General features: G+C 36.0%; 1 protein-coding gene and 1 pseudogene across 1 annotated transcript in view; both read right to left on the bottom strand.

The window, feature by feature from the left end:
• Positions 1-27,998, bottom strand: part of ZRANB3 (zinc finger RANBP2-type containing 3) — a 303,611-nt gene that overhangs the window by 115,476 nt on the left and 160,137 nt on the right. The window contains exon 7 of the mRNA XM_047084772.1: positions 3,645-3,823. Coding sequence (XP_046940728.1) covers positions 3,645-3,823 — 179 coding nt within the window. The remainder of the gene's footprint in view (positions 1-3,644; positions 3,824-27,998) is intronic.
• Positions 685-1,363, bottom strand: LOC124515755 (40S ribosomal protein S26-like; annotated as a pseudogene).

Raw genomic sequence — 27,998 nt, 5'->3', positions numbered from 1 at the left:
TAATCTTTTGTATTTCTGTGGTGTTGGTTATTATTTCTCCTTTTCCATTTCTGATTTTTTTTTTTTTAAGTCTGGCTAGAGGGTTATCATCAATATTATTCATTTTTTCAAAGAACCAGCTGCTGGTTTCACAGACTTGTTCTATTTTGTTGTTGTTATTATTTAGTTTCTATTTCTTTTATTTTTGTTCTAATAATAATATCTTTCTGCTGGTTATGGATTTTGTTCTTTTTAGCTCGTTTAGGTGTAAAGTTAGATTGTTTATTTGAGTTTTTTTTGTTTTTTGTTTTTTTTTTTTTGCTTCTTGAGGTAGAATTGTATTGCTGTAAGCTTCCCTCTTAGGACTGGTTTTGCCACATCCCAAAGGTTTTGGATGATTGTGTTTTCTTTTCTTTTTAAATATAATCTCCATTTTATTTTTTTCCAGAAAACAGTTTTCATAAATTTTTAACATTTATTTATTATCAAGAGACAGAGAGACACAGAGCGTGAGCAGAAGAGGGGTGGACACAGAATCTGAAGCAGGCTCCAGGCTCTGAGCTGTCAGCACAGCACCCGACGTGGGGCTCAAATGCACAAACCACAAGATCATGACCTGAGCCAAAGTCATATGCTTAACTGACTGAGCCACCCAGGTGCCCCTCTAGAAAACAGGTTTTCTTCAGTCCTTAAGGACCTGGCCCCTCACATGGGCTTTGGTAGTGGTTGCGAGGTAGCACCTGCAGGTCTAAATCAGGGTGAGGGTGTTCATTCCATCTATGCATCACCAGAGCAATTCCTGACCACCTTGCTGTGTATGGCACAGCTCACACAGTAATGTAGTTTCATGTATAGCTTGGGAAGCACACAGTCATTGAAGATACTCACTTTGGAAACGTCCTCAACAGTGGTGGCCTCTACTATGTGCTGAATAATGAACTTCTTGATGGCCTTGTCCTTGGGAACGCAACAGGCACAGGTGATGCAACAAACAGGCTGCATGTGGCTGTGGCCCCTTTTGGCCTATTATTCTTTCTTTCCTTAGTCATCTTGGAAGTGAGGACCTGAGACAGGAAGGACCACTGTGTTTTCATTTTTTCTCTCCAAGTAAGTTTTGATTTCTTCTTTGATTTGGTTAACGCATTCATTATTTAGTAGCATGTTATTTAACCACCATGTATTTGTGTTGCTTCCAGATTGTTGTGGATTTCTAGTTTTATAACATGGTGGTCAGAAAAGATACATGATATAATTTGGATCTTTTTCAATTTGTTGAGATTTGTTTTGTGGCCTAATATGTGATCTATTTTAAGAATGTTCCAAATACACTAGAAAACAAATGTGTATTAAGCTGTTTGAGGATGGAATGTTCTGAATGTATCTGTTAAATCCATCTAGTCCAGTGTGTCATTCAAAGCCACTGTTTTCTTGTTGATTTTCTGTTTGGATGATCTATTATTCACTGATGTAAGTGAGGTGTTAAACTCCTCTACTGTAGTCATATTACTATCGAGTACTTCCTTTAAATTTGTTAATAATTGCTTTATATATTTGGGTATTCTCATGTTGGATGCATAAATATTTACAACACTTACATTTTTTTCTTAATGTCAACTACGTTTTAAGCCCTGGATAAATCTAGTTAATATAGAGACTTAGGATTTTCTTGTTATAATCAAACACCAGAAAAGCTGACAGAAGCAAAGCATAGGGTTAGGCATACTGAGAACCGTATACAAAAAACAAGAGCTTGAAAGTCCACTGCAGAACATTTCAGGCATAATTGACATATGCCCAAAGGAGTTACATGTATTTGTGGTAAATGCATGTTGCCAGATGTTCATATACATTTAAAGCTATTTCTTTAAGTACTTGGAAGACAATGGTAAGTTTTTCTTTTCCTAAACTGAGATCCTCCAGAAAAGTTATACTCTGGGTTGTAATACATTCTAACAGATACCAAATGTTATCCAAATAAAAATATTGGCCTCTATTTAATTGCTAAACAGTATTTCCTAAATAATAAGCAAAACTAGATGACCTAAATATTATAAAAGATGAGAGAAGATATATATTTTAAGAAAATTAAATGTAAACTTTTAAATAAACTATAGCTAACAAAATGTGCATACAAAGGCCTACATTCTCTAAATCCTTAAGTTGTAAATTTTATGCAGTTTTATTGGACAAGAGGAAATTTAAAATTATTACCAAAATTTTACTTTGACCATGAAAATACTGTCCAAATTTCCTTAGGTCCATAAAGACATATTTTATAGACTTAATAGTTCAAAGGTCAAAAGAGAAAAAGCCTCCAACTATTTTGTTAGGACATTCACAAAGGCCAACTTCATTGTTACAAATAGTCTTTCCGTTAACAATCCTAGAGAAAACAACACAGTACAATAATACCATAATTTAAAAAAATCTAAGTATTAACAGACATTTCTTTTTTTTTTTTTTAACATTTATTTATTTTTGAGACAGAGAGAGACAGATCATGAACGGGGGAGGGTCAGAGAGAGAGGGAGACACAGAATCTGAAACAGGCTCCAGGCACTGAGCAGTCAGCACAGAGCCTGATGCGGGGCTCGAACTCACAGACCGTGAGATGGTGACCTGAGCCGAAGTCGGACGCTTAACCGACTGAGCCACCCAGGCGCCCCAACAGACATTTATTTCAAATATATATACTACCTGTTATTTGAGGGTCAGAAATTGGTTATTTTGAACTTTTAGAAACGTGATAATTTGTGTAATTCACTTATAAATACAATGTAATAAATCATCAATATACGAATAGATTGGTTTATCCCCATGGCTAGAAAACAAATGAAAAAAAAAAAGAAAAACCTAAGTGGTTACATTATGATTTATTTTCGAGGAGAAACTTGAAATAATCTCAAAACAAATATTTTCAATTAGAAAGTATTAAAATTATAAATTAATGTAATAAAGAAAATAAAACTGGTAAATACTCATTTTGAGTGACATATAAAACTTGCATATCAACCAAGAATTTGGAAAGCAAAATCTACCATTGCTGCAGACAATAAAAGCTCATAAACTTCAAATTAATCATTGAAAAGTTGTGAAATGTATTTTTGAACCCCAAAATAGTGAGTTTTAAGTATATTTAAAGTATATATAAAGTAGATATATTACATAAATCTTTCAAAGTACACCTATTTACATTTATTTTAAAAATACACCAAAAAGGAATTTATTTATTTATTTATTTTTAAATTTTTTTTTTCAACGTTTATTTATTTTTGAGACAGAGAGAGACAGAGCATGAACGGGGGAGGGGCAGAGAGAGAGGGAGACACAGAATCTGAAACAGGCTCCAGGCTCTGAGCTGTCAGCATAGAGCCCGACGCGGGGCTTGAACTCACAGACCGTGAGATCATGACCTGAGCCGAAGTCGGACGCTCAACCGACTGAGCCACCCAGGCGCCCCCCAAAAAGGAATTTAAAGCATTAAGTATACTGCTGGGTTTTAGATAAATAATACAGATTTTAAAATGTAAAGTAAAATTCTCCACTCTACTCTCTTAGTTCTAAATTATGGCTAATAGGTTATACATCATTCTAAACATTAGCATTTACTAATTACATGTGAGAAGGCTTTTTTTCCCCCTTAAAGATTAAAAAGTTGTTCTTACCCAATATCAGTTTTATTCTGAATAACATTGATATCCTCTGGACTTAGCTCTGGGATCCATTTCTCCATTTCTTCTGTCCAAGGGTATCTCAGAGATGAAGGGACCACTATTAAAAGCGGCCATTCCTCCTTATAGAAGTAAGCAATTGCAATTGCCTGGATTGTCTTTCCTAGACCCATCTACATTAAAAATAAATAAAAAATACATAAATACATAAGTACATAAATAAATGCTGACATATTTTAAATGAAAATACTTATCAAATATTTACTTAAGAGTCATCAAAATAATTTTCTGATGTAAAATCAATTGGATTACATAGTTAAAAGCTCATGATTATGATGACCTTTAAAATTCATTAAGCAAACTATTATTTTCCAATCATTTGTGACTGAACTTAGAGACAAAATAACCTGTAATTTAAAATATTAGTTATACTTAATTCATATTAACTTAATTTTAGAAATATTTATGTGAGCATTTATAAGTTCTCTTGGCACAAGAGTAAATGCCTTACTATACATCACAATACCATGCTATTTTAAAGCTAGAAGAAGGCATAAAATATGCACATTTTACAAAAAAAGTAAGAACAGAGAGGTTAAATTATCTGTTCAACTTAACAGGTAGTTAACTGGATGCAAAATAGTATGAGAAGCCAGGTGTCTGGTGTCTTTGCACTTGTGTTTTCACACTTACCTTATAATGCCCCATTTTTAAGCAGTAGTCATTTAAAAAGAAGTTACTAAATGAATGTTTTTAGTGGTTTTGTTCATAATACCCAGAATATGAAGACAACCCAAACGTACTTAAATGGGTGCATGGATGAAAATCATGGTATATCCATGTAATAGAATACCATTTATCAATAAAAAAGGAGCAAACTATTGCTATACACAACAACATGAGTGAAACCCAAACACATTTTGCTAAATGAAAGAAGCCAAGCCCAAAAGCCACAAACCGTGTGATTCCTTGTTTAGGTCATCCAGAGAAACACAAAACAATAGAGACAGAAAACACATCAGAGTCTAGGGATGGAAGGAGGAGGGCAGCATGAAGGAATCTTGGAGGATGATGTTCTGTGTTTTTTTTTTATTTTTTTAATCTTTATTTTTGAGAGAGAGACAGAGCAGGGGAGGAACAAAGAGAGAGGGAGACGCAGAATCCAAAGCAGGCTCCAGGCTCTGAGCTGTCAGCACAGAGCCCGATGTGGGGCTCGAACCCATGAACCATGAGATCAAGACCTCAGCCGAAGTCGGACGCTTAACCCACTGAGCCACCCAGGCGCCCCAATGTTCTGTATTGGTTGTGGGAGCACTTATATGTCTGTATGCATTTGTCACCTTAAAGAATTATACGTGTAAAAAGGATGAATTTACCTAACAGTGTGAATTATACCACAACAACACTGCCTTTTTAGAAAAAGTAGTTATTATTGTGAACCATAAGAGAAGGACAAAAAGACCTAAGTCCTTCTGACGTGACTATTCAAAGAGAAAAAAGACACAAATACCTAAAACAGTTAACTTATACTACTAAGTTTTAAATGCTTAGCAAAATTGGGGCGTCTGGGTGGCCCAGTCTGTTGGGCGGCCTACTTCGGCTCAGGTCATGATCTCGCGGTCTGTGAGTTTGAGCCCCGCGTTGGGCTCTGTGCTGACAGCTCAGAGCCTGGAGCCTGTTTCAGATCCTGTGTCTCCCTCTCTCTGCCCCTCCCCCGTTCATGCTCTGTCTCTCTCTGTCTCAAAAATAAATAAACGTTAAAAAAAAAAAAATTAAATGCTGAGCAAAATTAAAGAGGAAAAGATAAAAAGGAAGTTTGGACTTTTAGCAAGCCTCCACTAAGAAAATCTTGTTTTGTTTATGTATTTTTCGCTTAACTACTGCTATTAACAACAACAAAAAAGAAATCCTAGAATATTCAAGCAAGTTTATATTTATATCAATCACACTCGAAAAGAAAACTAGTGTGAATTACTTAGGAAAATGTTCTTGTGACTGGAATAAAGACTGTCAAAGGGAGACAAGGTAAATGAAACATAGGAAGTGACTTTGTTTCTGTCCTGGTGTTCAGATATTTGAACATAAAAGCAAATTAATGAAAAATAAAGATCAAGATTGTTCAATTCTGTGGGACAAGCAAAACCCAGGTAGAGAAAAATTAGGAAAGAAGGTTAATGAAAAGATTTTAGTGCAAGAGCAATAATATTAGCTAACATTTCAAAGTTCTGAAGCAAATAACATTCAAGAATAGATCCAAAGCTAAGTCTAAAAGCTTTTAATGTACACAAATAACCTAAGTGCCCATCAGTGGTTGAACTGAAAAGTTGTGGTATTTATATACAATGGAATATTATTCAGTCTTGAGAAAGAAGAAAACTCTGCCATTTGACACAACCTGGGTGGAATGCAAGGACATTATGCTAACTGAAATAATCCAGACAGAGAACGATAAATAAAGCATGGTAACACTTATAAATAGAATCTTTGGGGGAAAAAAAAGAAAAGAAAAAAAAAGAAAGCACCAAACTCATAGTAACAGAGTAAAAAAAGTGGTTGCCAGGGCTAAGGGACAGGGAAGACAGGGAGAGGCTGGCAAAAGGGTACAAACTTTCAGCTAGAAGATGAATAAGGTCTGAGAACCTGAGGTAAAGCATTGTGACAACGGTTGATAATACAGTGTTTATGACTGAGGGTTGGTGGGACGGTGGAACTCAGATGTTGTCACAAAACAAAACAAAACAAAACAAAACAAAACACCAGAAAAGTGTAGATATGTGAGATGCTGATGTGTTAAATATATGCGGGGGAATCATTTTACAATGTATACATCTGTCAGGTTACCATAATGTAATTTACATGTCTTGAAACTTGTTTTTCTGTTATACCTCAATAAATCTAAAATTTTTAAAAAATACTGGATATATAACTTTTAATATTGAAACAAAATCCAGTTGCAGATAAAAATTCTTTCTTATCTACTGTCTGAAGAATAAAATTCATGTTAAGGTAGGCAGGGTTTGGTAACAGGTTAAAATAACGTAGGAATGTAGACACACTCACAAAGATACATATTTTATTACAACATTAGGGGTGACTGGGTGGCTCAGTTCGTTAAGCATTTGACTTCAGCTCAGGTCATGATCTTGTGGTTGGAGAGTTCAAGCCCTGCATAGGGCTCTGTGCTGCTAGCTCAGAGCCTGCATCCTGCTTTGGATTCTGTGTCTTCCTTTCTCTCTACCCCTCCCCTGCTTGTTCTGTCTCTCAAAAAATGAATAAACATCAAGAAAAAAATTTTTTAACAAAATTAAAGCATTTTACAAGCTAATATTCTATATCTCTTTCTAAGGAATAGCATACAATCCCAACCTTTAGGCCTACATAGCCAAATTTAAGATTTATCCGACGGTAGCAGACCTAATCCTAAGAGAAATAAATAACTTTTATATTACTTAGTTTTATAAACCCAAACCAAAGAGCAATTATGCACCAACATCTGGTATAATGACTGGTATGTTTTCTTGTTCTCAAAGGCCCTCCAATACTCATAGCTGAACCAACTTAAACATCCCTGGATTCTGAGATCAGTATGGCTTCAAGGCAGCAGTAATTTACAAATTACTGATGTTTCCTGGCTTGGGGTCATTGGTATTGCTGCTTATACCTAACGATGACAAAGGCGTACATTTCCAGGAAATGAGCCATGGCCAATTCTGTGTGTATGGACCATACCACTAAGTAACTCTATGCTACAGCTATGGTTACCTGGTTTTGCTTTCTACAGTGGGTTCACAGACCATTTTCTTAATTTAAACTTCTTTGGAAGTAAGGGTCTGTTTGCTACAGTAACTTTCTGGGAAGTAGGATTCTTTGGGACTCCAGATTTTATACTGGATCTTTACCTTCTACTTGCTGATTAATTTCCTTGGTGCCTTTCTACGTGGACCTTTTCACACTTCATGTAGTGTGACTTTGCCTATGTTAGCCTTCAAGGCACCTATTAAAGAGCCACTTAACTAAATTTCCTAATATTGTCTGCTACTAACATAGGGACACAGATCTTCAATAGGGATATGTGGGGAAAAAATTGAAACAATAGATAGAAAAAAACACAGTTGGGGAGAGAGAAGTTATGAACTGAGAAAGGGGAAGAGAGAGGAAACTAGCATAAATACAGGAAAGGATAAGAATACTTCTGATGTATGGAAAAGCTAATCTAATTAGAAGTATGAATTTTTTTAATCTCCTGGTTCCCTAATCTTGCTTTCTTGTATATTTGCTACTATATTACACCAACTGAATAAATTCTTAATTCCAGATATGTCATTTTTCAGCTCTAAAGTGGTCAGCAGACTCTTTTAAAATTTAGTATTTTTAGATTCTTTTTAATAGATTAAATTCTCCATTGAAAATTTTCATCTTTTCATTTCTGTTGTCTACTACTTCCTTGAGTTTCTTGAATAGTCAATGCTATTTTAAAATCTCCTTCTGATAACATCAACATATGATCACCTGTGGATTGTATTCCTAATTTTTTTTTGGTACTGTTTTCTCAGCACTCCTTTTATTTTTCATTGGATTCCAGAAATTAATTGTGAAGAAGCTATAGAAGCTTTAGATGATAAATTCACCCAGGTGGAAATTAGGTTAAGTTTTCTTTAGCCAAGGCACATTGAGTACCAGCAGATACCTCATTCCCTTTAAGTCTTGGTTTTAGGTTTTGTAAGAACAAGTTTATTTCAGTTTTGTTCTTATTACTAGGGTATGGTCTTTACTACTAGGGGGTGTACTTCTGGAGGTCACCATAAGCCCAGGCAGTGTATTTACCAAGATTCTTCCACCTTGACAAGGCACAACTCTGATCTGTCTCCTGAGTACCACAATAATGCTGAAATCTCTGCCTTATTCTTTCTCCTCCAACTACAAATTTCTGCTGGGTATTCTGGAGTGGCATCCTGTGGAAGTACACTTTAGGGGATGGCTAGTGTGTGAGGGTAACATGTATGCAGATTTCTCGGGTCTTTCTCTCAAGTTACCTCCTCTCTGGGATTTTTCTCTTCATGTCCCAATGGTTCAATGCATACTGAGACCTAGAAAGAGCTAGACCGAGTAGTCTCTGATAGAAAACAGGTGTAAGCAGCCTGTTTCAACTATGTGGCATCTGGCTTTAAGAAGAGAAAGAACTGAACATACCTCTAGTGATAGATCTAGGCAGCTGAAGAATAGAAAACCAGTTTGGGGAGCTATGAGTGTACTATTTCATGAAGTTTAGGAAATTCTAAATATTTTCTTACTGTTCCCAGCTATCTTATCACATGATTTCTTAATAAAGAATTATGACTGCCTTTTAAGAACTATTAAATTTTAAGAAAGTATCAATTAAGAAATAAGGAGCCATTTTAAAAAGAAAGTTTCCCAAACCAACGAGTCTTAAGTATAAGAAATGATGGGGCACATGGGTGTCTCAGTCAGTTAAGCATCCCACTCTTGATTTCACTCAGGTCATGATCTCATATTCGTGGAATCGAGCCCTGCATCAGACTCTGCACTGACAACATGGAACATGCTTGGGATTCTCTATCCCTCCCCATTCATGATCTCTCTCTCTCTCTCTCTCAAAATAAACAAATAACCATTAAAAAAAAATGGAAGGATTAATTTAGCTAAGGAGATAATGTGCTGAATACAAAAATAAACAATGGAAGCAAAGTAAGGTGTATAATAAAGAGTCTGATTCCATTTTTAATGTTTGAATGCTGGCATCATCATTCTTAATATCCAAAACAAATTTTGAATAGAAGAGTCCATCCTGCCTCCTTAGGGTGACCACAAGAACAGGAAAGCGATTTCTCAATACATGTTAATAAACTGACATTTTAATTTACAGGAAAAATTTTCCTTGAGCTTTATTGCCTTGAGTAAAATATCTTAGGTTCTGATCAACTTGGAATCACTGAAAAGAATGTATTTCTGAATCTGCATAGTTAGAGATGGCATACCTATGCCATTAGATGATGTACCTAAAAAATGAGGCTCTAAATAGTTTTTATCTGGTTACTTTTCTAGGTTAAAATCTCAAATCTTCTACTGAGCATCTCTTTACTTTAAAGAGAGTGTAGTTGGGGTGCCTGGATGGCTCAGTTGGTTGAGTGTCCGACTTCATCTCAGGTCATGATCTCACAGTTTGTGAGTTCAAGCCCTGCGTTGGGTTCTGTGCTGACAGCTTGGAGCCAGGAGTCTTCTTTGGATTCTGTGTTTCTCTCCCTCTCTTTGTCCCTCTTCTGCTCACATTCTTTCTTTCTCTCAAAATAAATAAACATAAAAACAAATAAAGATCATATAGTTAAATAACTAAAGGTGATTTCTGGAAATTGGGATATTTATCAACATGGATGAAATTAGACAGTTGCTAATGTTATTCCATAGGTTTTTGCTATTGGTTGTTCCTCTTATAGACACAATCCAGTAGAAAATAAAATTTGATGGCACGTCCTCAAATAAAACACAATTCAAACTAAAAAGTATAAGTATATTACCATAATCTCATGCTCCCATTAAGGAAAGAGTGGATCTCATACTCTTGGAAAACTGAGCTCTAGATAAAATTTGTACATAGGAAAATAATTGTTGGAACAATTTTTTGCTATATATATATATGTATATATATACATATATATATACATATATATATATATAAATTTTTTTAATGTACTTACATTTCAAGCATTTTCCAAAGAATTTATAGTAGTGTAACATTCCATTATAAAACCAATAACACACTCACAGAATTTGGATATACAGAAGTAACTATACTCAGTAAGTGGTTCAAACCCTTTGGCTCTCACTACAAAAGAATCTGTTAGGGTGAATGGTCCAATGTTTCAAGAAAATTAAGTCTAAATCATCTATTAAGAATCAAAGCCATAACTCAATAATGGTACAACTGTCTAGGTACTACCTAAGAAGAATTAAATTGAATATTTTAACTTCAAAAGTACATTTTATCGGGGCGCCTGGGTGGCTCAGTCGGTTGAGCGGCCGACTTCGGCTCAGGTCACGATCTTGCACTCTGTGAGTTCGAGCCCCGCGTCGGGCTCTGTGCTGACAGCTCAGAGCCTGGAGCCTGTTTCAGATTCTGTGTCTCCCTCTCTCTGACCCTCCCCCGTTCATGCTCTGTCTCTCCCTGTCTCAAAAATAAACGTTAAAAAAAAAAAATTAAAAAAAAAAAAGTACATTTTATCATTGTATTCAAAATAATAAAACACTATTTTATTTAGGAGAATAATTCTAGATTTTCTAAATGTAATATGCCACAAAATTATTAAGAGCAATTAAATAATTATGATCCTGTCACAAAGAATTTCATTTTCAATTTTTTGTGATTGCATTTATATAGCAATTGCATACAGAGGATGTCTCTTGATTGAGAATTTGTGTGACTAAAAGTTTTCAGTTAAAAAAAATTTTTTTGGAAGTTTCCAGTTTTAAAGTTAAAAGCAGTTTGTATATTTAGAGTAAGGATGTAGGTTTATCTTTAGAGTAGGTAACCAATTTGTTCTAGAACAGACTCCTTTAAAGAACACTTTTAGATACATAGACTTTAAATCTTAATGAGAAACTAAATTCAGTAAAGAAACCCACATATACAAATGTCAGACTGAAATCCTATGTTCAATTATTTATTTCTTTTAAAGAGATGTGTGTTTTAGCAGAACTATTTCCTTATCCTTGTAGATTAAGTTATACAGGCATACCTCATTGTATTGCTCTTCATTTATGTGGTTTGCTAAGTGGTGGTTTTTTTTTTTTAATTAAAGGTTTGTGGAAACTCTGTAACAAGCAAGTCTATTGATGCCATTTTTCTAATAGCATTTGCTTACTTTATGTCTCTGTGCCACATTTTGATAATTCCTGCAATATTTCAAACTTTTTCATTATAATTATATTTGATTATGGTGATCAATGATGAGGCATCTTTTGATGTTACTATCATTAACTGTGTTGGGGTACCACAAACCACGCCCATAGAAGATGTAAAACTTAATTGACAAATATTGTGTGTTCTGACTATTCCACCAACCAGCTGTCCCCCCATCCTTCTCCCTCTCCCTCCTTGGGCCTCTCTATTCCCTGAGTCACAACAATATTGAAATTACGCCAATTAACAATCCTACCATGGCCTCTAATGGTTCCTGTGAAAGGAAGAGTCTCACATCTCTCACTTCAAATCAAAAGCTAGCTAGAAATGATTAAGCTTAGTGAGGAAGGAATGTTGAAAGCCGAGAAAGGTCGAAAGCTGGGCCTCTTGCACAAAACAGTTAGCCAAGTTGTGAATGCAAAGGAAACGTTCTTGAAAGAAATTAAAAGTGCTACTCCAGGAAACACATGAATGATAAAGAAAGCAAAACAGCCTTATTACTGATATGGAGACAGTTTTAGTCATCTGGTTATGAGATCTGCTTCAGATTCTGTGTCTCCCTCTCTCTCTCTCTGCCCCTTTGCAGTTCATGCTCTTTCTCAAAAATAAACAAACATTTAAAAAATTAAAAAAAAAAGCTTCAAAGGATAAGCTCTGGTAGGGGCTAACCCAATTGTTGACTTGAAGTTGAAGTCAATGCTCACTTACATTCCAAAAATCCTAGGGGCTTTAAGAATTATACTCAATCTACTCTGCCTATATTCTACAAATGGAACAACAAAGGCTGGATGACAGCACATCTGATCACCACATGGTTTAGACTATTTTAAGTCCACTGCTGAGACCTACTGCTTGGAGAAAAAGATGCCTCTCAAACTATTACTGCTAATTGATAATGAACCTGGTCCCTCAAGAGTTCTGGTGGAAAAAAATGTAAAAAGAGATGTAAGGCATGTTGTTTTCTTGCCTGATATAACATGTTGTTTTCTTGCCTAATACAACATCCATTCTGCAGCCCTTGGATCATGGAGTAATTCTGACATTCAAATCTTATTATTTAAGAAATACATTTCATGAGGTTACAGCTGTCATGATGATTCCTTTGATGAATCTGAGCAGTCAACTGAAAACATTCTAGAGAGGATTCACCATTCTAGATGCCATTAAGAACATTCATTGTGATTCCTGGGAAGTGGTAAAAGTATCAACATGAACAGGAGTTTGGAAAAAGTTGATACAACCCTCCTTGATGACTTTGAAAGATTCAAGATGTTACTGGAGGCAGTAACTGCAGATGTGGTGAAAATAGCAAGAGAACTAGAATTAGAAGTACAGTCTGAAGATGTGATGAATTGCTATAATCTCATAACACTTTAACAGATGAGGACTTTCTTCTTATGGATATGGAAAGAAAGTGGTTTTTTGAGATGGAATCTACTTCTAGTGAAGATGCTGTGAAGGTTGTTGAAATGAGAGAAAGAGAAAGACAGAGAGAGAAAGACAGAGACAGAGAGAGACTGTATGTGTTGGGGGGGGGGCGGGGGGCAGAGAGAGAGTGGGGGATGGAGAATCCCAAGCAGGCTCCAAAATGTCAGCACAGACACAGAGCTTGATTCCATAACTGCAAGAACATGACCCAAGCCAAAATCAAGAGTCGGATGCCTAAATGACCAAGCCACCCAGGTGCCTCTGAGGTGATTATTTTTGACAATCAGCAAACACAGAAAAGGCTGTGAAAATGGAGTACAAGTTATAATTTTGGGGGGAAAATTTACATGTATAAAGGGAATTTCTTTGTGTGTCTCCCGCTCTGTACCTACAAGGGAGGGATGACTGAAAAACACAACTTGTATGAATAGAGAAGACAGTGACCTAAATTTGCATTAACCACCTATTCTTGTTTACAATGCTTTTCCTGATAACTTCCTATTACTGTTCGAACCTCTCTTTCTTTCTTTCGTTTAGCTGAAGATAGTATTTAAGATGGTGGATTAGGCCATTTCAGGGAGTTTAATCATTTTTCTTGGGTATCTCCACTCTGTACATGAAGTATTCATTTTAATAAGCTTCTATTTATATTTCTCTTCTCTTTTATACAGAAAGTCTCAGCCAAGAACTCAGATGTATAGAGAGAAAATTTTATCTCCTCCCTTACATTCATAATTAGGTTTAAAGAGTCATAAGGCGGGGCGCCTGGGTGGCGCAGTCGGTTAAGCATCCGACTTCAGCCAGGTCACGATCTTGCGGTCTGTGAGTTCGAGCCCCGCGTCGGGCTCTGGGCTGATGGCTCAGAGCCTGGAGCCTGTTTCCGATTCTGTGTCTCCCTCTCTCTCTGCCCCTCGCCCGTTCATGCTCTGTCTCTCTCTGTCCCAAAAATAAATAAACGTTGAAAAAAAAAATTAAAAAAAAAAAAAAAGAGTCATAAGGCATGGTAAAAAATGAGATACTTAACTGTAATGTGAAATGATATGTATTATTCATTCAAACAGTACCACTCCTAAGGTAAAATAAATATCAGGATAGAATAACATAGATTAGGAGTTGCTTTTCCATATATTTTTCATATCTTTTTAAAAATCTGTTTTGTAAAGTTAAAATCAGATGAACAAGCTGTAGTAAGATTCTATTCTCCATATGTATTATGGGATTAGTGCCTAGAGGATTTCTTGAAAATGAACACCCAACACAAAAAGAACATAATTATACATGCTGAGTAAATAAAGAAAGAAAAGGAAAGAAAAAAAGTAGTCCAAACTTTGGTTTTGACCTCGGTTCTTAAAATCTAACATACTTATGAGTGTTTGCTAGATGAAAATTCAGGCTTCCAGGCACCAACTTGACAAATTGTAATTTAAAGAAACTGGGCTTTCAAAAGAATGTCTACACATTTTCTTTCTTTCCCTTTCTTTCTTTCTTTCTTTCTTTCTTTCTTTCTTTCTTTCTTTCTTTCTTTCTTTTCTCTCTGGAGCAAGAAAGAGAGGGGGAGAGCATGAGTAGGGGAGAGGGGCAGAGTGACAGCAAGAGAGAATCTTAAGCAGAGTCCCACACAGGGCTCTATCCCACAACCCTTGGGATCATGACCTGAGCTGAAATCAAGAGTCAGATGCTCAACAGACTAAGCCACTGAGGTGCCCTATTTTTTTAAAATATTTATGTATTTTTTTTGAAACTAGACTTTTAAAATAATGGCTCCTAAAGTGATTCTCAGGTGGATGTCTCTCAGGCTGCATTTTGGGAATAACTACTTTAAAGACTACATTTTATGGGGAAAAAAATCTTAAGAGTATTTTGCCCCAAATTTGGACATTTATTATCAAGATTTTTTTTTTAAAGGTGAAACCAGAATTGATACTTTCAGCGTTTTGCTTTTGAACTATTAAATTCTATGTAACTTTGTTACTTAAATGATCTTCAATTAAAATTCCAAGGCAGTACCATAAACAGTGCTTCCTACTATTAGAAAGACAACAATAGGCCCAAAATGATGTCACTTAGAATAAGACACCAAGCCAGTGAAACAAAGCTTAATACCTAATCTAATAGCAGTTTCAACTTCCCCCCAAAAGTCTTAACAGGTCAGGAAGGAATCTTCTGTTAGACACACTGATGAGTCTCCACAAAGGCACTCTCCATTCCCCAAAGGAAGATGAGGTAATCTGCAAGATAAAATCCACAGTTCTTCCCCCTAAGGCAAAGAGACTCTACTTGGAACAATCTTTTCTTTCCTTTTGTTTATAATTTTTGAGCACCCACCTTTTCTATAAAAACTTTCCATTTTATACAACTCTTGGAGTTGCCCTCTACTTGCTAAATGGCATATTGTCCGATTCATGAATTGTTAAATAAAGCCAATTAGATCTTCAAATTAACTCTGTTGAATTATGTTTTTCTAACACTACTTTGCTATATAGTATATAGAATAACTTCAACAAAAACAGAATTTTGCTTCTAACTTCACAATCTGTTTAGATGAACTAATAATTTAATATAAAAAGACATTTCAGAAATTTAATAAAGACTCTAAAAGGGAATCTAATTTGTACAATGCTTTATCTGTTATTTCATACTGTCAATTAAAGAGCTTGATTAAAGGGGCTATGATAAAAAATTAAGTAAATCCCTCCTTTTTATTTTTTATTTTTAAAGTAGAGATCATGCTCAGTGTGGAGCCCAATGCAGGGCTTGAACTCACGATCCTGAGATCAAGAACTGAACTGAGATTAAGAGTTGGATGCCTACCTGATTGAGCCACTCTGGTGGATCAAGTATTTAAAAATTGGAAGAATAAATAACTCACATCACTAAAATATCTAGTTATGATACAAAGAAACAAAACATAATGGAAGCAAAATGTGTGGAAAAATACAAAATTACCCATGTTGTATGGTAGCATTGTAAATATGCTGTTCACAAATGTAAATAAAAGAGTCTCTCAAAAGCAAATGAAAACAAGGACTAAGAAACAAAGGGCGGGAGCTTGGGACAATAGTGGAGTAGGAGGATCCTAAGATCACCTCTTCCCATGTTTACAACTAGATTATCATCCACTTTCAAGTCAATAAATCCAAGAGTAATTCAAAGACTGGCAGAACAAACTCCACAACTAAATATAGAGAAGAAGCTACATCTGAAAGGTTTGGAAGGTCGCAACGGTGGAGGGAGGCTGCCCACAAGAGGGAAGGAATTATGTGTGGAGAGAGGGCAGAAAAAAGATCCCTCTCACTAGGGAGCTCACATGGGGAAGACTAATCCCCATAACATTTGGCTTCAAAAACTAGAGGGGTTGAAATCCATGACTCTGTAAAACCAATGTGACTTGGAGCCTGGTACTAAAAAAGTTACCTGACTCACTATTGGACAAGTTGGGAGGGTGACATATCTGTCACCTGGTCAGTGCCCTTAAAGAGACAACAGCCTACAATGAGAGGCAACATAAAAACAGTTTACACAACACGAGGGAGCCAAAGGGAGATAGACCTGTTCATAGTGACCTCAGAGCATGTGGGAGACTTCTCTGAAAACAAGGGAGCTGGCAGGAGCTATTTTTCATCTCCCACCACCCCCCCCCCAGCATAAACACAGAGCCACCTGCAAAAAGTGGCGTTGCACAGACCCTTGCTACCTAACCTGATATCATATCCTGAACTCATATCCATGAGTTCTCCATGAGGATTCACCTGCCTCAAGCTTGCTAGCCTCAGCCCTGGGATGAGGGAAATTTTTGTTAATGTCATGTATTTCACCCACTCACCCATCAGGTGCACAGCACCTCCCTTGTTCCACACTCATCTGCTGCACTATGTGCTCCAGCCACCATAACACAGGACCCAGCCATGCCCAAATTCATACCTTGGCCATCCTGGTGCACATTCCCCAGCATCCCCATTGTTTAGGGGATTCAGCACAGGACTATTGACCCAACGCAATGTTGCTAACACTGCCACTCCACTATCAAGTTATCAGGTGGGCACACCACCATAAGCTGAGTCCCACTAACACCACAGAGACCAAACACAGCTCCAAACAGGCAGAGAGTCAGTGCAGTTATCTGCACCGCAAGGAAAAATAACTCAGACACAGTAATAGGGTGTAAGCAACACAGATAGGATACTCTTCTGACCTGCCATGTTACGCTGAACAGGGAACACTGCATTGAAGGACAATCCAGGAGCTTTTCTTCATAAAGTCACTAGTCTCAAGAGCAGAAGACGCAGAAACAGACACAGAAAGACAGACAAAACAAGGAGACAGAGACGTTTATCCCAAATGAAAGAACAGGAAAAGGCCACAGCTAGAGATCTAAGCAAAACAGATATAAATAACATGGCTGATAGAGAATTTAAAGCAATGGTCGTAAGGATACCCATTGGACTTGAGAAAAGAGTGGAAGACATGAGTCAGACTTGTAACAGATAAGAAATAATATAGCAGAGATAAAGGACACAATAAACTAAATGAGAAACATGCCTGATGGAATGAACAGCAGCATGGAAGAAGCAGAGAAATGAATTAGCAACCTAGAAGACAGAGTAATGGAAAGTAACCAAGTTGAGGGGCATTGGGTGGTTCAGTTGGGTAAACACCTGACTCCTGATTTTGGCTCAGGTCATGATCTCACTGTTCATGGGATCCAGCACTGTGTCGGGCTCTGTGATGACAGTGTGGAGCCTGCTTAGGATTTTCTCCCTCTCTTTGCCCTGACCCTGCTTGAGCTCATTCCCTTTCTCAAAAATAAATTAAAAAACTTAAAAAAAAAAAAACTTAAAAAAATAAATTAAAAAACTTAAAAAAAAAAGTAAGCAAGCTGAACAAAACAGAGAAAAGAATTATGCAAAACAAGAATAAACATAGAGAACTCAGTGACTCGATCAAATGTTATAACATTTGTATTCTAGGAGAGCTACAAAAAGAAGAGAGAAAAGGGGATAGAGAATTTATTTGAAGAAAAATAATAGCTGAAAAATTTCCTAATATGGGAAGGAAACATATATTTAGGTCCAGAAGGCACAAAACTCTCATCAAAATCAACAAATGCAGGATGGCTCAGTTGGTTAAGCGTCCAACTTCAGCTCAGGTCATGATCTCAGACATTCCATGCTCATTGACTGGAGGAACAAAGATTCTTAAAATGTCTATACTACCCAAAGCAATCTATATATTTAATGCAATGTCTATCAAAATACCAATAGCCATTCTTCATACAAGTAGAATAAACAATCCTAAAATTTGTATGGAATTACAGAAGACCATGAGTAGCCAAAGCAATCTTGAAAAAGAAAAGCAAAACTGGAGTCATCACAATTATGGGTCTCAAATTATATTACAAAACTGTAGTAATCAAGAATGTGGTACTGGCACAAAAATAGACACACAGATCAACAGAATAATCGAAAATCCAGAAATAAATTCACCATCATAAGGTCAATTAATCTTTGACAAAGCAGGGAAGAATATCCAATGGGAAAAAGACGGCCTCCTCAAAAATGGCGCTGGGAAAACTGGACAGCAACATGCAAAAGAATGAAAGTAAACCACTCTCCTACACCATATACAAAAATAAATTCAAAATGGATTAAATACCTAAATGTGAGACCTGAAACCATAAAAATCCTAGAAAAGAACACAGGCAGTTAACTTTCTTTGACAACAGCATAGTAATTTCTTTCATGCTATTTCTCCTGAGGTAAAGGAAACAAAAGCAAAAACACACTACCGGGACCACATCAAAATAAAAAGCTTTTGCACAGCAAAGGAAACAGTCAACAAAACTAAAATGCAACCTTGTGGAATGGGAGAAGTTATTTACAAATGATACATCAGATAATGGGTTAGTATCCAAAGTATATAAAAAACTTACACAATTCAACACCAATAAAACAAATAATCCAATTAAAAATTGGGCAGAAGTCATGAATAGACAGTTTTCTAAAAAAGACATCCAGATGGCCAAGAGACACATGAATAGATGCTCAATATGACTCATCATCAGGGAAATGTAAATCAAAATTACAGGGAGATATCACTTCACACCTGTCAGAAGGGCTAAAATCAAAAAGACAAAAGGGGCACCTGGTGGCTCAGTTGGTTGAACGTCTGACTTTGGCTCAGGTCATGATCTCACGATTCATGAGTTCAAGCCCCACATCGGGCTCCATGCTGACAGCTCAGAGCCTGGAGCCTGCTTGGGATTCTGTGTCTCACTCTCTCTCTGCCCCTCCGCTGCTCACACTCTTTCTCTCTCTCTCTCTCTCTCTCTCTCTCTCTCTCTCTCTGTCTCTCTCTCTCTCTCTCCAATAAATAAACATTAAAATTATTTTTTAAAAAGACAAAAAACAAGTGTTGGCAAGGATGGAGAGAAAAAGGCACCTTCTTACACTGTTCTTGGGAATAAAAACTGGTGCAGTCACTGTGGAAAACGGTATGGAGGTTCCTCAAAAAGTTCAAAATAGAATTACTTCATTATCTAGCAATTGCACACTATGTTTTTACACCCAAAATACAAGAACACTAATTCAGTGGGATGCATGTACCCCTATGTATATTGCAGCATTATTTATAATAGTCAAACTATGAAAGCAGTCCAAGTGTTCATACACACACACATACACAATGGAATATTATTCAGCCAAAAAAAGAATGAAATCTTCCCATTTGCAACAATATGGATGGAGCTAGACAGTATAATGTTAAGCAAAATAAGTCAATCAGAGAAAGACAAATACCTTATGATTTCACTCATATGTGGAATTTAAGAAACAGAACAAACAAGCAAAGGGAAAAAATAAGAGACAAAGAGACCAATCAAGAAGAAACAAACTCTTTTTTTATGACTTTTTTAAGTTTATTTTTTTATTATTTCAGAGAGAGAGAGAGAGAGAGTGCACAAGCAAGGGAAAGGCAGAGAGAAAGAGGGAGACACAGAATCCAAAGCAGGCTCCAGGCTCTGAGCTATGAGCACAGAGCCCAATGTGGGACTCGAACTCACAAACAGTGAGATCATGACCTGAGCCAAAGTCGGAGGACCAACCCATTCAGCCACCCAGGAGCCCAGTCTCTTAATTATAGAGAACAAACTGATGGTTAACAGAGAGGAGGGGATGGAGGGATAGGTTAAATAGGTGATGGGGATTCAGGAGTGCACTTGTGATGAGCACTGGATATGAAAGTGCTTAATTACTACATTGTATACCTGTAACCAATATAACACTGTATGTTATCTAACTGGAATTAAAATAAAAACTTAAAAAAAAAGAAATGAAGGACAGTAAACATTTGTACTTGGCAAGTCTGATTATTGACATTGATGATCATAGATCAAATCACGTAAGATTTTATAAGAGATAAGATGAATAAATCCCTTGCTTAGCACTGTGAATAATTACAGTGGGGTGCTCTATATCCTTTTTTATGTGGCAACACTATAATTAATCTTAAGACAACATCAGAATTAAGAATGAATAATTTCATCTTGAAACTTAGATCAGAATATTAAAATAATATTTTCTTCAGTTATATGATGACACATAAAAATTGTGGTAGAAGTAAACAGTGACTCCATTTATTTGTGACATGAAGAAAACTCTTTCAAAATAAGGAATCAAGTGTAAGTCAATAAAAAGCAAATAAATCATAGCTTCAGAAAGAAATTTTTCACAAGGTTATTACAACACTGTTTAAAAAGTACTTGCATGAATCTGTCAATTCATGTGTCGACATGTAGCAATCACTTTAGAATCATGAGAAAGAACTTGAAATCTCAATCCAGTAATTTTTGAAGATGTTAATTAAGCAATGTCAGAGATTCACTACTCAGATTCTGAACTAAGAACCTTTCAAGATAAGTTTTATATATATAACAAAGGAAGTAAAAAGGAAGCCTTCCGAAGAAAAGTTTTTTTAAAAGAAAAGTAAGAACTCACTAAAATGGCCATAAAAAATGAAAAGGAAACAAGCAAAAAGAAACAAAATGCTAATCACATCTTCTACCAGTTGCCAAAATGCCACTATTGACTAAAAATGGAACCTTAATGAGTTGGGTAGATAGCTTTCAACAGTTACAAAGTAAAAGATGGCCAACAAAGACTCAGATTACCCTGGAGAATTGTAGCTGAGATGGAACCAAGAATGTGAATAAAATGAGGCTGCAAAATGAATTTGACATCTTACCAAAAATTAAAATTGCTGTTTAAATTTGCTTAAGTTGTAAAGAAAAATCCAGGGCTACTAAGGAATAAAAAAGAGAAAATCATCAATACTTTATTACTTAAAAATATTATTTATATGTTTAGAGAATATTTAGAGAGGGTTGTGTTGTGTGTGTGTGTGTCCCCAACCACCCCATATCACAGTAGAGTTCCCTGAGTCCACACTATATAATTTTCTTGCTTAAAGCATAATCTGTACAGACTGCTTCTGTATTAGACAAAGTTACAGACCATTTCTCCTACAGTGCAATGTCACGTGAACCCCAGGGAAGTATTATAGCAAGGTGAAATATATTTAGTTTCTGACATGTTTATTGCATAGGGATGCCCTTTGCTTTCCCAATATAAGTAAATATGTTATTGAATATCTTCTCTTTTCTTTCTCTTTCTTTCTCCTCTACTAGAACTAATAATGGCTCCAAATTTCTTAAAGGAGTCTATGTACAAAAAAGGCTCAAAAGTGCACAGTCCGTCAATTATTACTTAAGGAATTCAATTTTAATCCATGAAAAGAAATGAGATATGTCAAAATTATGATAATGGCATCATATGCTAGTCAAAAGTCCTCATTTATTAAATATTATCCATGTCAAAATAAAAAATTGACTCTTCTTTTGTAGGACCAGTAAGTAGAGAAAATGTAATATATCTTCCTAAAAAATAAGTTCAAATTGGGTTTAGAATCGAAATAAATGTTACCTGCAAAATATTAATGACTAAAACAATAAACACAAATAATAAAAGTCAATTTATATGAGGAAGAAGCATATGTTAAGTCTAACTGAGGTTGATTTTAAATTACTGATATTAAAAATAAAGTAGTTCATTGAATTCATCATTAACATGCAATAAATTTTTAAGTTAAAGAAAATAACAAAATATGAAAATGTTGGGATAAAAAAGTAGTAAGTTTTAGGAATTAACATTAGAATTAAAATAAGATAACCAACCCTATAAGTAAATTAATGATATATTTTGAAATAAACTAAAATATAGATTTTACGTAAAAATGTATTGAAAGGTGACAAAATATTAAGCTAATGGTATTCATTTATTTATGCTTTTTAGTATAATTTACCATTAATAACCTCAGTACTAATATTAATGAAAAAAGGAAAGTCATTTCGTTTTATGTGGGTAACTACAAACCCCACATAGCTTCATTTAGGTTAAGGTCCCAAGTCAATAAACTAAGATTTACTACCTAAACAAAGATTTAAAACCTAACAGTTTCATCTCACCATTAAAAGTCACTTTTAACCAGTCAACATGGGAATTTCCTGGTCAGCACTAGGAAATTTATTGAAAGACCCCTCTTATTCCACGTAGGAGGTTGACTACTACTAAATAATAGATTCTTCTTCTCTTTTTAATGCTTATTTATTTTTGAGAGAGAGAGAGCATGAGAGGGAGACACAAAATCCAAAGCAGGCTCCCAACTCTGAGCTGTGAGCACAGAGCCCGATGCAGAGCTCGAACTCCCGAACCATGAGATCATGACCTGAGTGAAGTTGGACACTTAACTCACTAAGCCAACCAGGCACCCCAATAATAGATTCTTTACTAACAATTTTCTTCTTTCCACTCCCTTTTTACCTTTAAACACTGTTTCTTTTCTGTAGTCTTTTGGAGCTCCCCTCTACTTGCTAGATGGGATGCTGCTGGATTCATCAATCAATTAATAAAGCCAAAATTTACTCAGTTGAATTTTCATTATTTAACAGATTTGGGGGCAGCAGTGGGATCTGAAGTGAAGTAAAGGGCATTTGGAGACAATGAGAAACACAGACATTGTAACCTGCAAACCCTCTGAGTATACTGTCTTTGAGAGCATGGTCTTTGCTGCCATTTGCAAGGGCTGTGGGTAAGCTCTCTTGGCTGGGAGCTCTGCTTTTTGTTTTTGTTTATTTTGCATTCAGTCAAGTCACCTGATCTAATTGGATTTCCTTGGAGGGACAGGTCTGCTTGAGCTGGCAGATCAGGTTGCCTGGAGCCCAAATAAACTGGCATATTTGCCGACAGCCCAGCTGAGCTGGCATATTTGCCCAGATCCAAGCCTCTACCTTTTTAGACCACAGCCCTCGAGGTAGAAAACCCTTGCAAAGTTTCACATGATTTTTTTCGTGTGCATAAGGTTCTTGTGGCCAGGATAGAGTAACTTCTCTTGGTTACTACCAATACACTAAGGTGTGCAAGTTTGTTGGTCTTGCTTTGTGTAGATAAAGGTTATTGCTAACAGGGATCTCAAAGGCCAACAAGCTGAAAAAATTGGTGAGCACAGGTCAAGCATTTAAAGGCTGTTAGACTGCATGAGACCTCAAGATTCCCATGATTAAATAAGTTGGTTATAGAAAAGATTAAATTAACACTAGTTCACCCACCAACCCCAAGAAAACTGTGCAACAAGGTACACTGTAAAACACGCACAATTCCCAACCCAGCAGCACTTCCCTTTTAGGTTTTAGTTAGACTGTGAGAAACCCAAAGTTTTAGGGAATGGGCTCCTTACATTCTAAACAGTCAAGCATGCCACCTTCCAGCACATGTACTTATTCTATGTCTAAGAACTTTCATCCTGGAAGTTGCAGATATCTAACAGAAACAGCAAACTTTTACTAAGCTGGTCTTCTGCCCTGAGGAACTTGGGTTGGTAACTGTCAGGTTGCGGGCCCCAATTAAAGCCAGACAGAAATGTGAGCTGTGCCCCATCTGCAACTAGATATGGCTGGACAGAAATGTGGGTTAACTCCATTTGCAGCCAGGGTCCTACCAAATTGACGCCAGCCTATGGGAGAATTACAAGTTAGAAAATCAATGACCATAATGGAGAAGTGTATTTGAAACTGAGGGTCCCCAAATTAAGCAGAATGGGATACCTGTTTTAATTGGCAAGGAGAAGCCTCCAAAAGTTTCCAAAATTCCAAAGTAGTTTCATTTATAGATTCATTGCAAAAGGCTAAAGGTAAGAGGTACCTAAAAGACTGACATAAACTCCTATTGCTCTCCTCTTTCCTCCTTTGAGTATTCATTCTACTAATCCTGTCTCAATTGTTTTTCCACTCTGCAAAGACCATACAACTATAAACAAAATGTGGAAAGTTAATGCAATTGCAGACGACCTTACAACCACCTTAAAATTGGGGACCCTATATGGCCCCTCCCAGAGTTGATGAAACTGAGGAATTTTCTGGTTAACTGCTGTATTTTTACCTTAAACAACCAATGGGAAACTCTGGTAGGTACCTGAGCCTGCAGAGGGGATCCTGGAAAAAAACTGGCAAAAGCCAGCAAATGGTGGAAATTCTTAACAGTATCACCTCTTTCCCAATCTCTGTAGTTTCCAGTTGAGAAAGGAAAAGAAATTTCAAATTGCCCCATCCTTTCCAAGTCCAAACCCACTGATCACTGATCCTTTCTCTTCCAAAGACAGAAAGCTATTGCCCCCTCCCTGTTTCGATTTGTGTCACTGGGTTTGACTTTCTGTCTTCCTGGCACATTTAGGTTGTTTGTTTGTTCTTTGGCTATCACTGGGAGTAACTCTGGATCAAGTGAAGCTAATAACATCCTTTCAATCTCTTTGAGGACCCCTCTGACACTAAAAGAGCAGTTACTAAATACTGCCAGAAATATTTAAAATTAGAACTATGCATCCAGAAGGAAAGAAGTAAATTTGAGGATAAAGTGGTCAGAAAGGTGGATCAACCCATGGTGTCACTTAAGTTACCACCCAATTCTTTGAGAGATTGAAAGTAACTGTTCTTATCTTACAAAGCTTTACACAACTAGACATGTAGCTTTAGAGGCAATTCAAAGTTCACTTATTCCTTTACCAATCCTAAAACTTCTCCTATTTATCTTGAAGTGCTAATAAATTATTGGTTTTATGAAAACAAAGTCTTTCTTGGAGGAACTTGCATTCTTTCCTTGTCACTTAAAGTTATACATCTTATCATATTTTTAAAATGTAAACATAGCCCACAAACACCTAAGAATGAGGAAACAAAAAAAAAGAGGCCTTTTAAAAATACAAACTGCTAAAAGGCCTTTGTGACCAAACTCTAGCACAGCCTCCTTAAGATTAATTCCAGGGACAAATTTAAATTTTAAAAATCTTCTCCACAAATATCAGTAACTGTAGGGTCCTTACATCAGTCTGTGTGTGTGACCAAATATATAGGTTGCAAATGTGAGATATTATCTCCATCTGCAGATAATATTGCCAAATAATTGCCAAATAATCTGCAAAAGAGTTGTGGTTTGTTGGTTTGAAGACAAGCACTTGTAGGAATGGGCATTCTAAAACTCTCAGAAACTAACTAAAATGTTTTTCTTTTTTTTTTTTTAATGTTTATTTATTTTTAAAAGACAGAATGAGCAGGGGAGGGGCAGAGAGAGAGGGAAACACAGAATCTGAAGCAGTCTCCAAACTCTGAGCTGTCAGCACAGAGCTTGACATGGGGCTCAAATCCATGAACTATTGAGATCATGACCTGAGCCGAAGTTGGACGCTTAACTGACTGAGCCACACAGGTACCCCTCAAATGTTTTTCAAGTTCATGTGATCTTGGAAAATACTCAGTTGTTGGTTTCATTTTAGAATAGACATATCTTTATAGTAATCAGCATTAAAAGTAAAATTTTTATTCTGCCTGGGTTTACTTGAAGTTCAATAAGTTGATGTGATCTCTGTTACAAACTTAAAAAGAAAAAAATATTCAGAGAATGACTTTGTTGTCTCATAAGGTTTTTATGGGTAATCCGAACATAATTAAATAGAGGTAAACTGAATATGCGTAAATAAAATTTAAAATTTCGGGTAAACTTTTAAGTAGTCTCACAAATCTTTTGTTTCAATTGAATTAAATTAAATTAACTAAAACCTTGAAACTTTGTTGAGTTAGGCTAAGTGATGAGTAAAGTTAAAATTAAATATTTAGATTATTTTCAAATAAAATACTAAAACATTAATTAATGAACATAGGTTTATCTAATTTTGGCTTCCTTATTGCAGAGACATTAAAGATAGATTTGGGTCTGTTAGTAAATATGCTTTTTTTTTTTAATGTTTATTTATTTTTGAGAGAGAGAGACAGAGAGAGAGACAGAGTGTGAGTGAGGAAGGGACAGAGAGAGAGGGAGACACAGAATCCGAAGCAGGTTCCAGGTTCTGAGCTGTCAGCACAGAACCTGATGTGGGGCTTGAACTCACCAGCCATGAGATCATGACCTGAGCAGAAGTCGGAAGCTTAACCAACTGAGCCACCCAGGCAACCTAATGTGTTTATGCTTTATTCAAAGACTGTATTTATTTACTGAAGAAGCACATGTTTATACAAATTATGAAATGTATTCATAAATTTGCAAATCCAAACAATGTTAGTTTAATAGTTGACAATTGTTTACTTATTAGTGTTAACTAGAAATTAAAATTTCTAAGAGTTCAGAAATCCAATAAATGTAAATAAGCACTGGAAATAATAAGGGAAACAACTCTGTACACAATGAAAGTAGGATGTGTGTTTTTGATAAAAAAAAAAAAGTATGAGGAGTACAGATGAATTTTTTTGTTATAGTTGTTGAGGGAAAGGAAAGTAATTTTGTCCTAAAGTGGTCGTGGTTGTTTAAAGAAGCAAAATATAGGGCAAAATCTAAATGTAAAAAAGAAAGTTGCAGGTTTGTGGAAAAGGAATCTTTGAAAAGGAATTTTAATGTGTGGTCAGGCTAGCTAAGACTGGAATAAATTTAATTAAAAATAAGTTTTAAAGTAAGTTGGTCCAAAATTAGAATTTGGTTTTCTCTCTGTTATAAAGACAAAGTTTTCTTGGATTACTGGTCTGCTCTTTATAAGAAATTGTAAAAGGGCTTTTTTTCCCCTTAACCTTTTAACTAATCGTCTAGAAAACAAGATTTTGGGTTTTGTCAAAATAATTTTCTATATCTTCATCAGGTCTTTGATTGCTTAAGAAAGCTAAACTCTCTACTAAGAAAGGCTAATTTTTGTTTGTTTTATTTTACATCTGTTTTAACTTTCTGTACTTGCCTATGGTCTTTCACTGTCACCATGGGTAAGTTATAATTAAGTATTGTTTTATAGTGACCTGGTCTTATTTGACCAAGTTTTGTGTTGTTTTTTGTTTGTTTGTTTGTTTAGTTTTGTTTTTGTTTTGTTTTGTTTTTTTGAGAGAGAGAGAGAGAGAGACAGCATGAGTGAGCATGAGTGGGCGAGAGGGGCAGAGGGACTGAGAGAGACAATCTTAAGCAGGTTCCACACTCAGCATGGAGCCTGACATGGGGCTCAATCCCAGAACCCTGGGATCATGACCTGAGCTGAAATGAAGAGTCAGAAGCTCAACTTACTGAGCCACCCAGGTGCCCTTAAAACCCTTTCATTTTCTGATAAACTACCCAAATCAAATTCTAAGTGATGTCTTTCTGACCTGAAAGAAACTTTGGGATTTTTTTCCAGAGGGCCCCTGGGGCATTCTAAAGGATCTATTAAATTGATTAGGCTTATTTGCTAGGTTAAATTACATGGGAAGCACTGTCAAATCAGAAGTAATACTAAGTTTATGTTGTATTTGTAAAACTGTGGCACACATGGAAAAAGCCCATTCTGCATCTGCAAAAAACCTGCCCCTCATTGCCAGACTTGTGACATGGCAGCAGTCTGTTCTCAAATCAGAGAAATTAAAGGGGGGTAAACAATGGCTGTAAAATAATAAACAGGGC

The sequence above is a fragment of the Lynx rufus genome, unplaced genomic scaffold (assembly GCF_022079265.1).
Source record: "Lynx rufus isolate CCGP_SWC_20201006 ecotype Redwood Valley unplaced genomic scaffold, mLynRuf1.p SCAF_2, whole genome shotgun sequence".
NCBI classification, from domain to species: domain Eukaryota; kingdom Metazoa; phylum Chordata; class Mammalia; order Carnivora; family Felidae; genus Lynx; species Lynx rufus.
The sequence above is the reverse complement of the archived record's forward strand: the minus strand, read 5'-3'. Positions and strand labels throughout refer to the sequence as shown.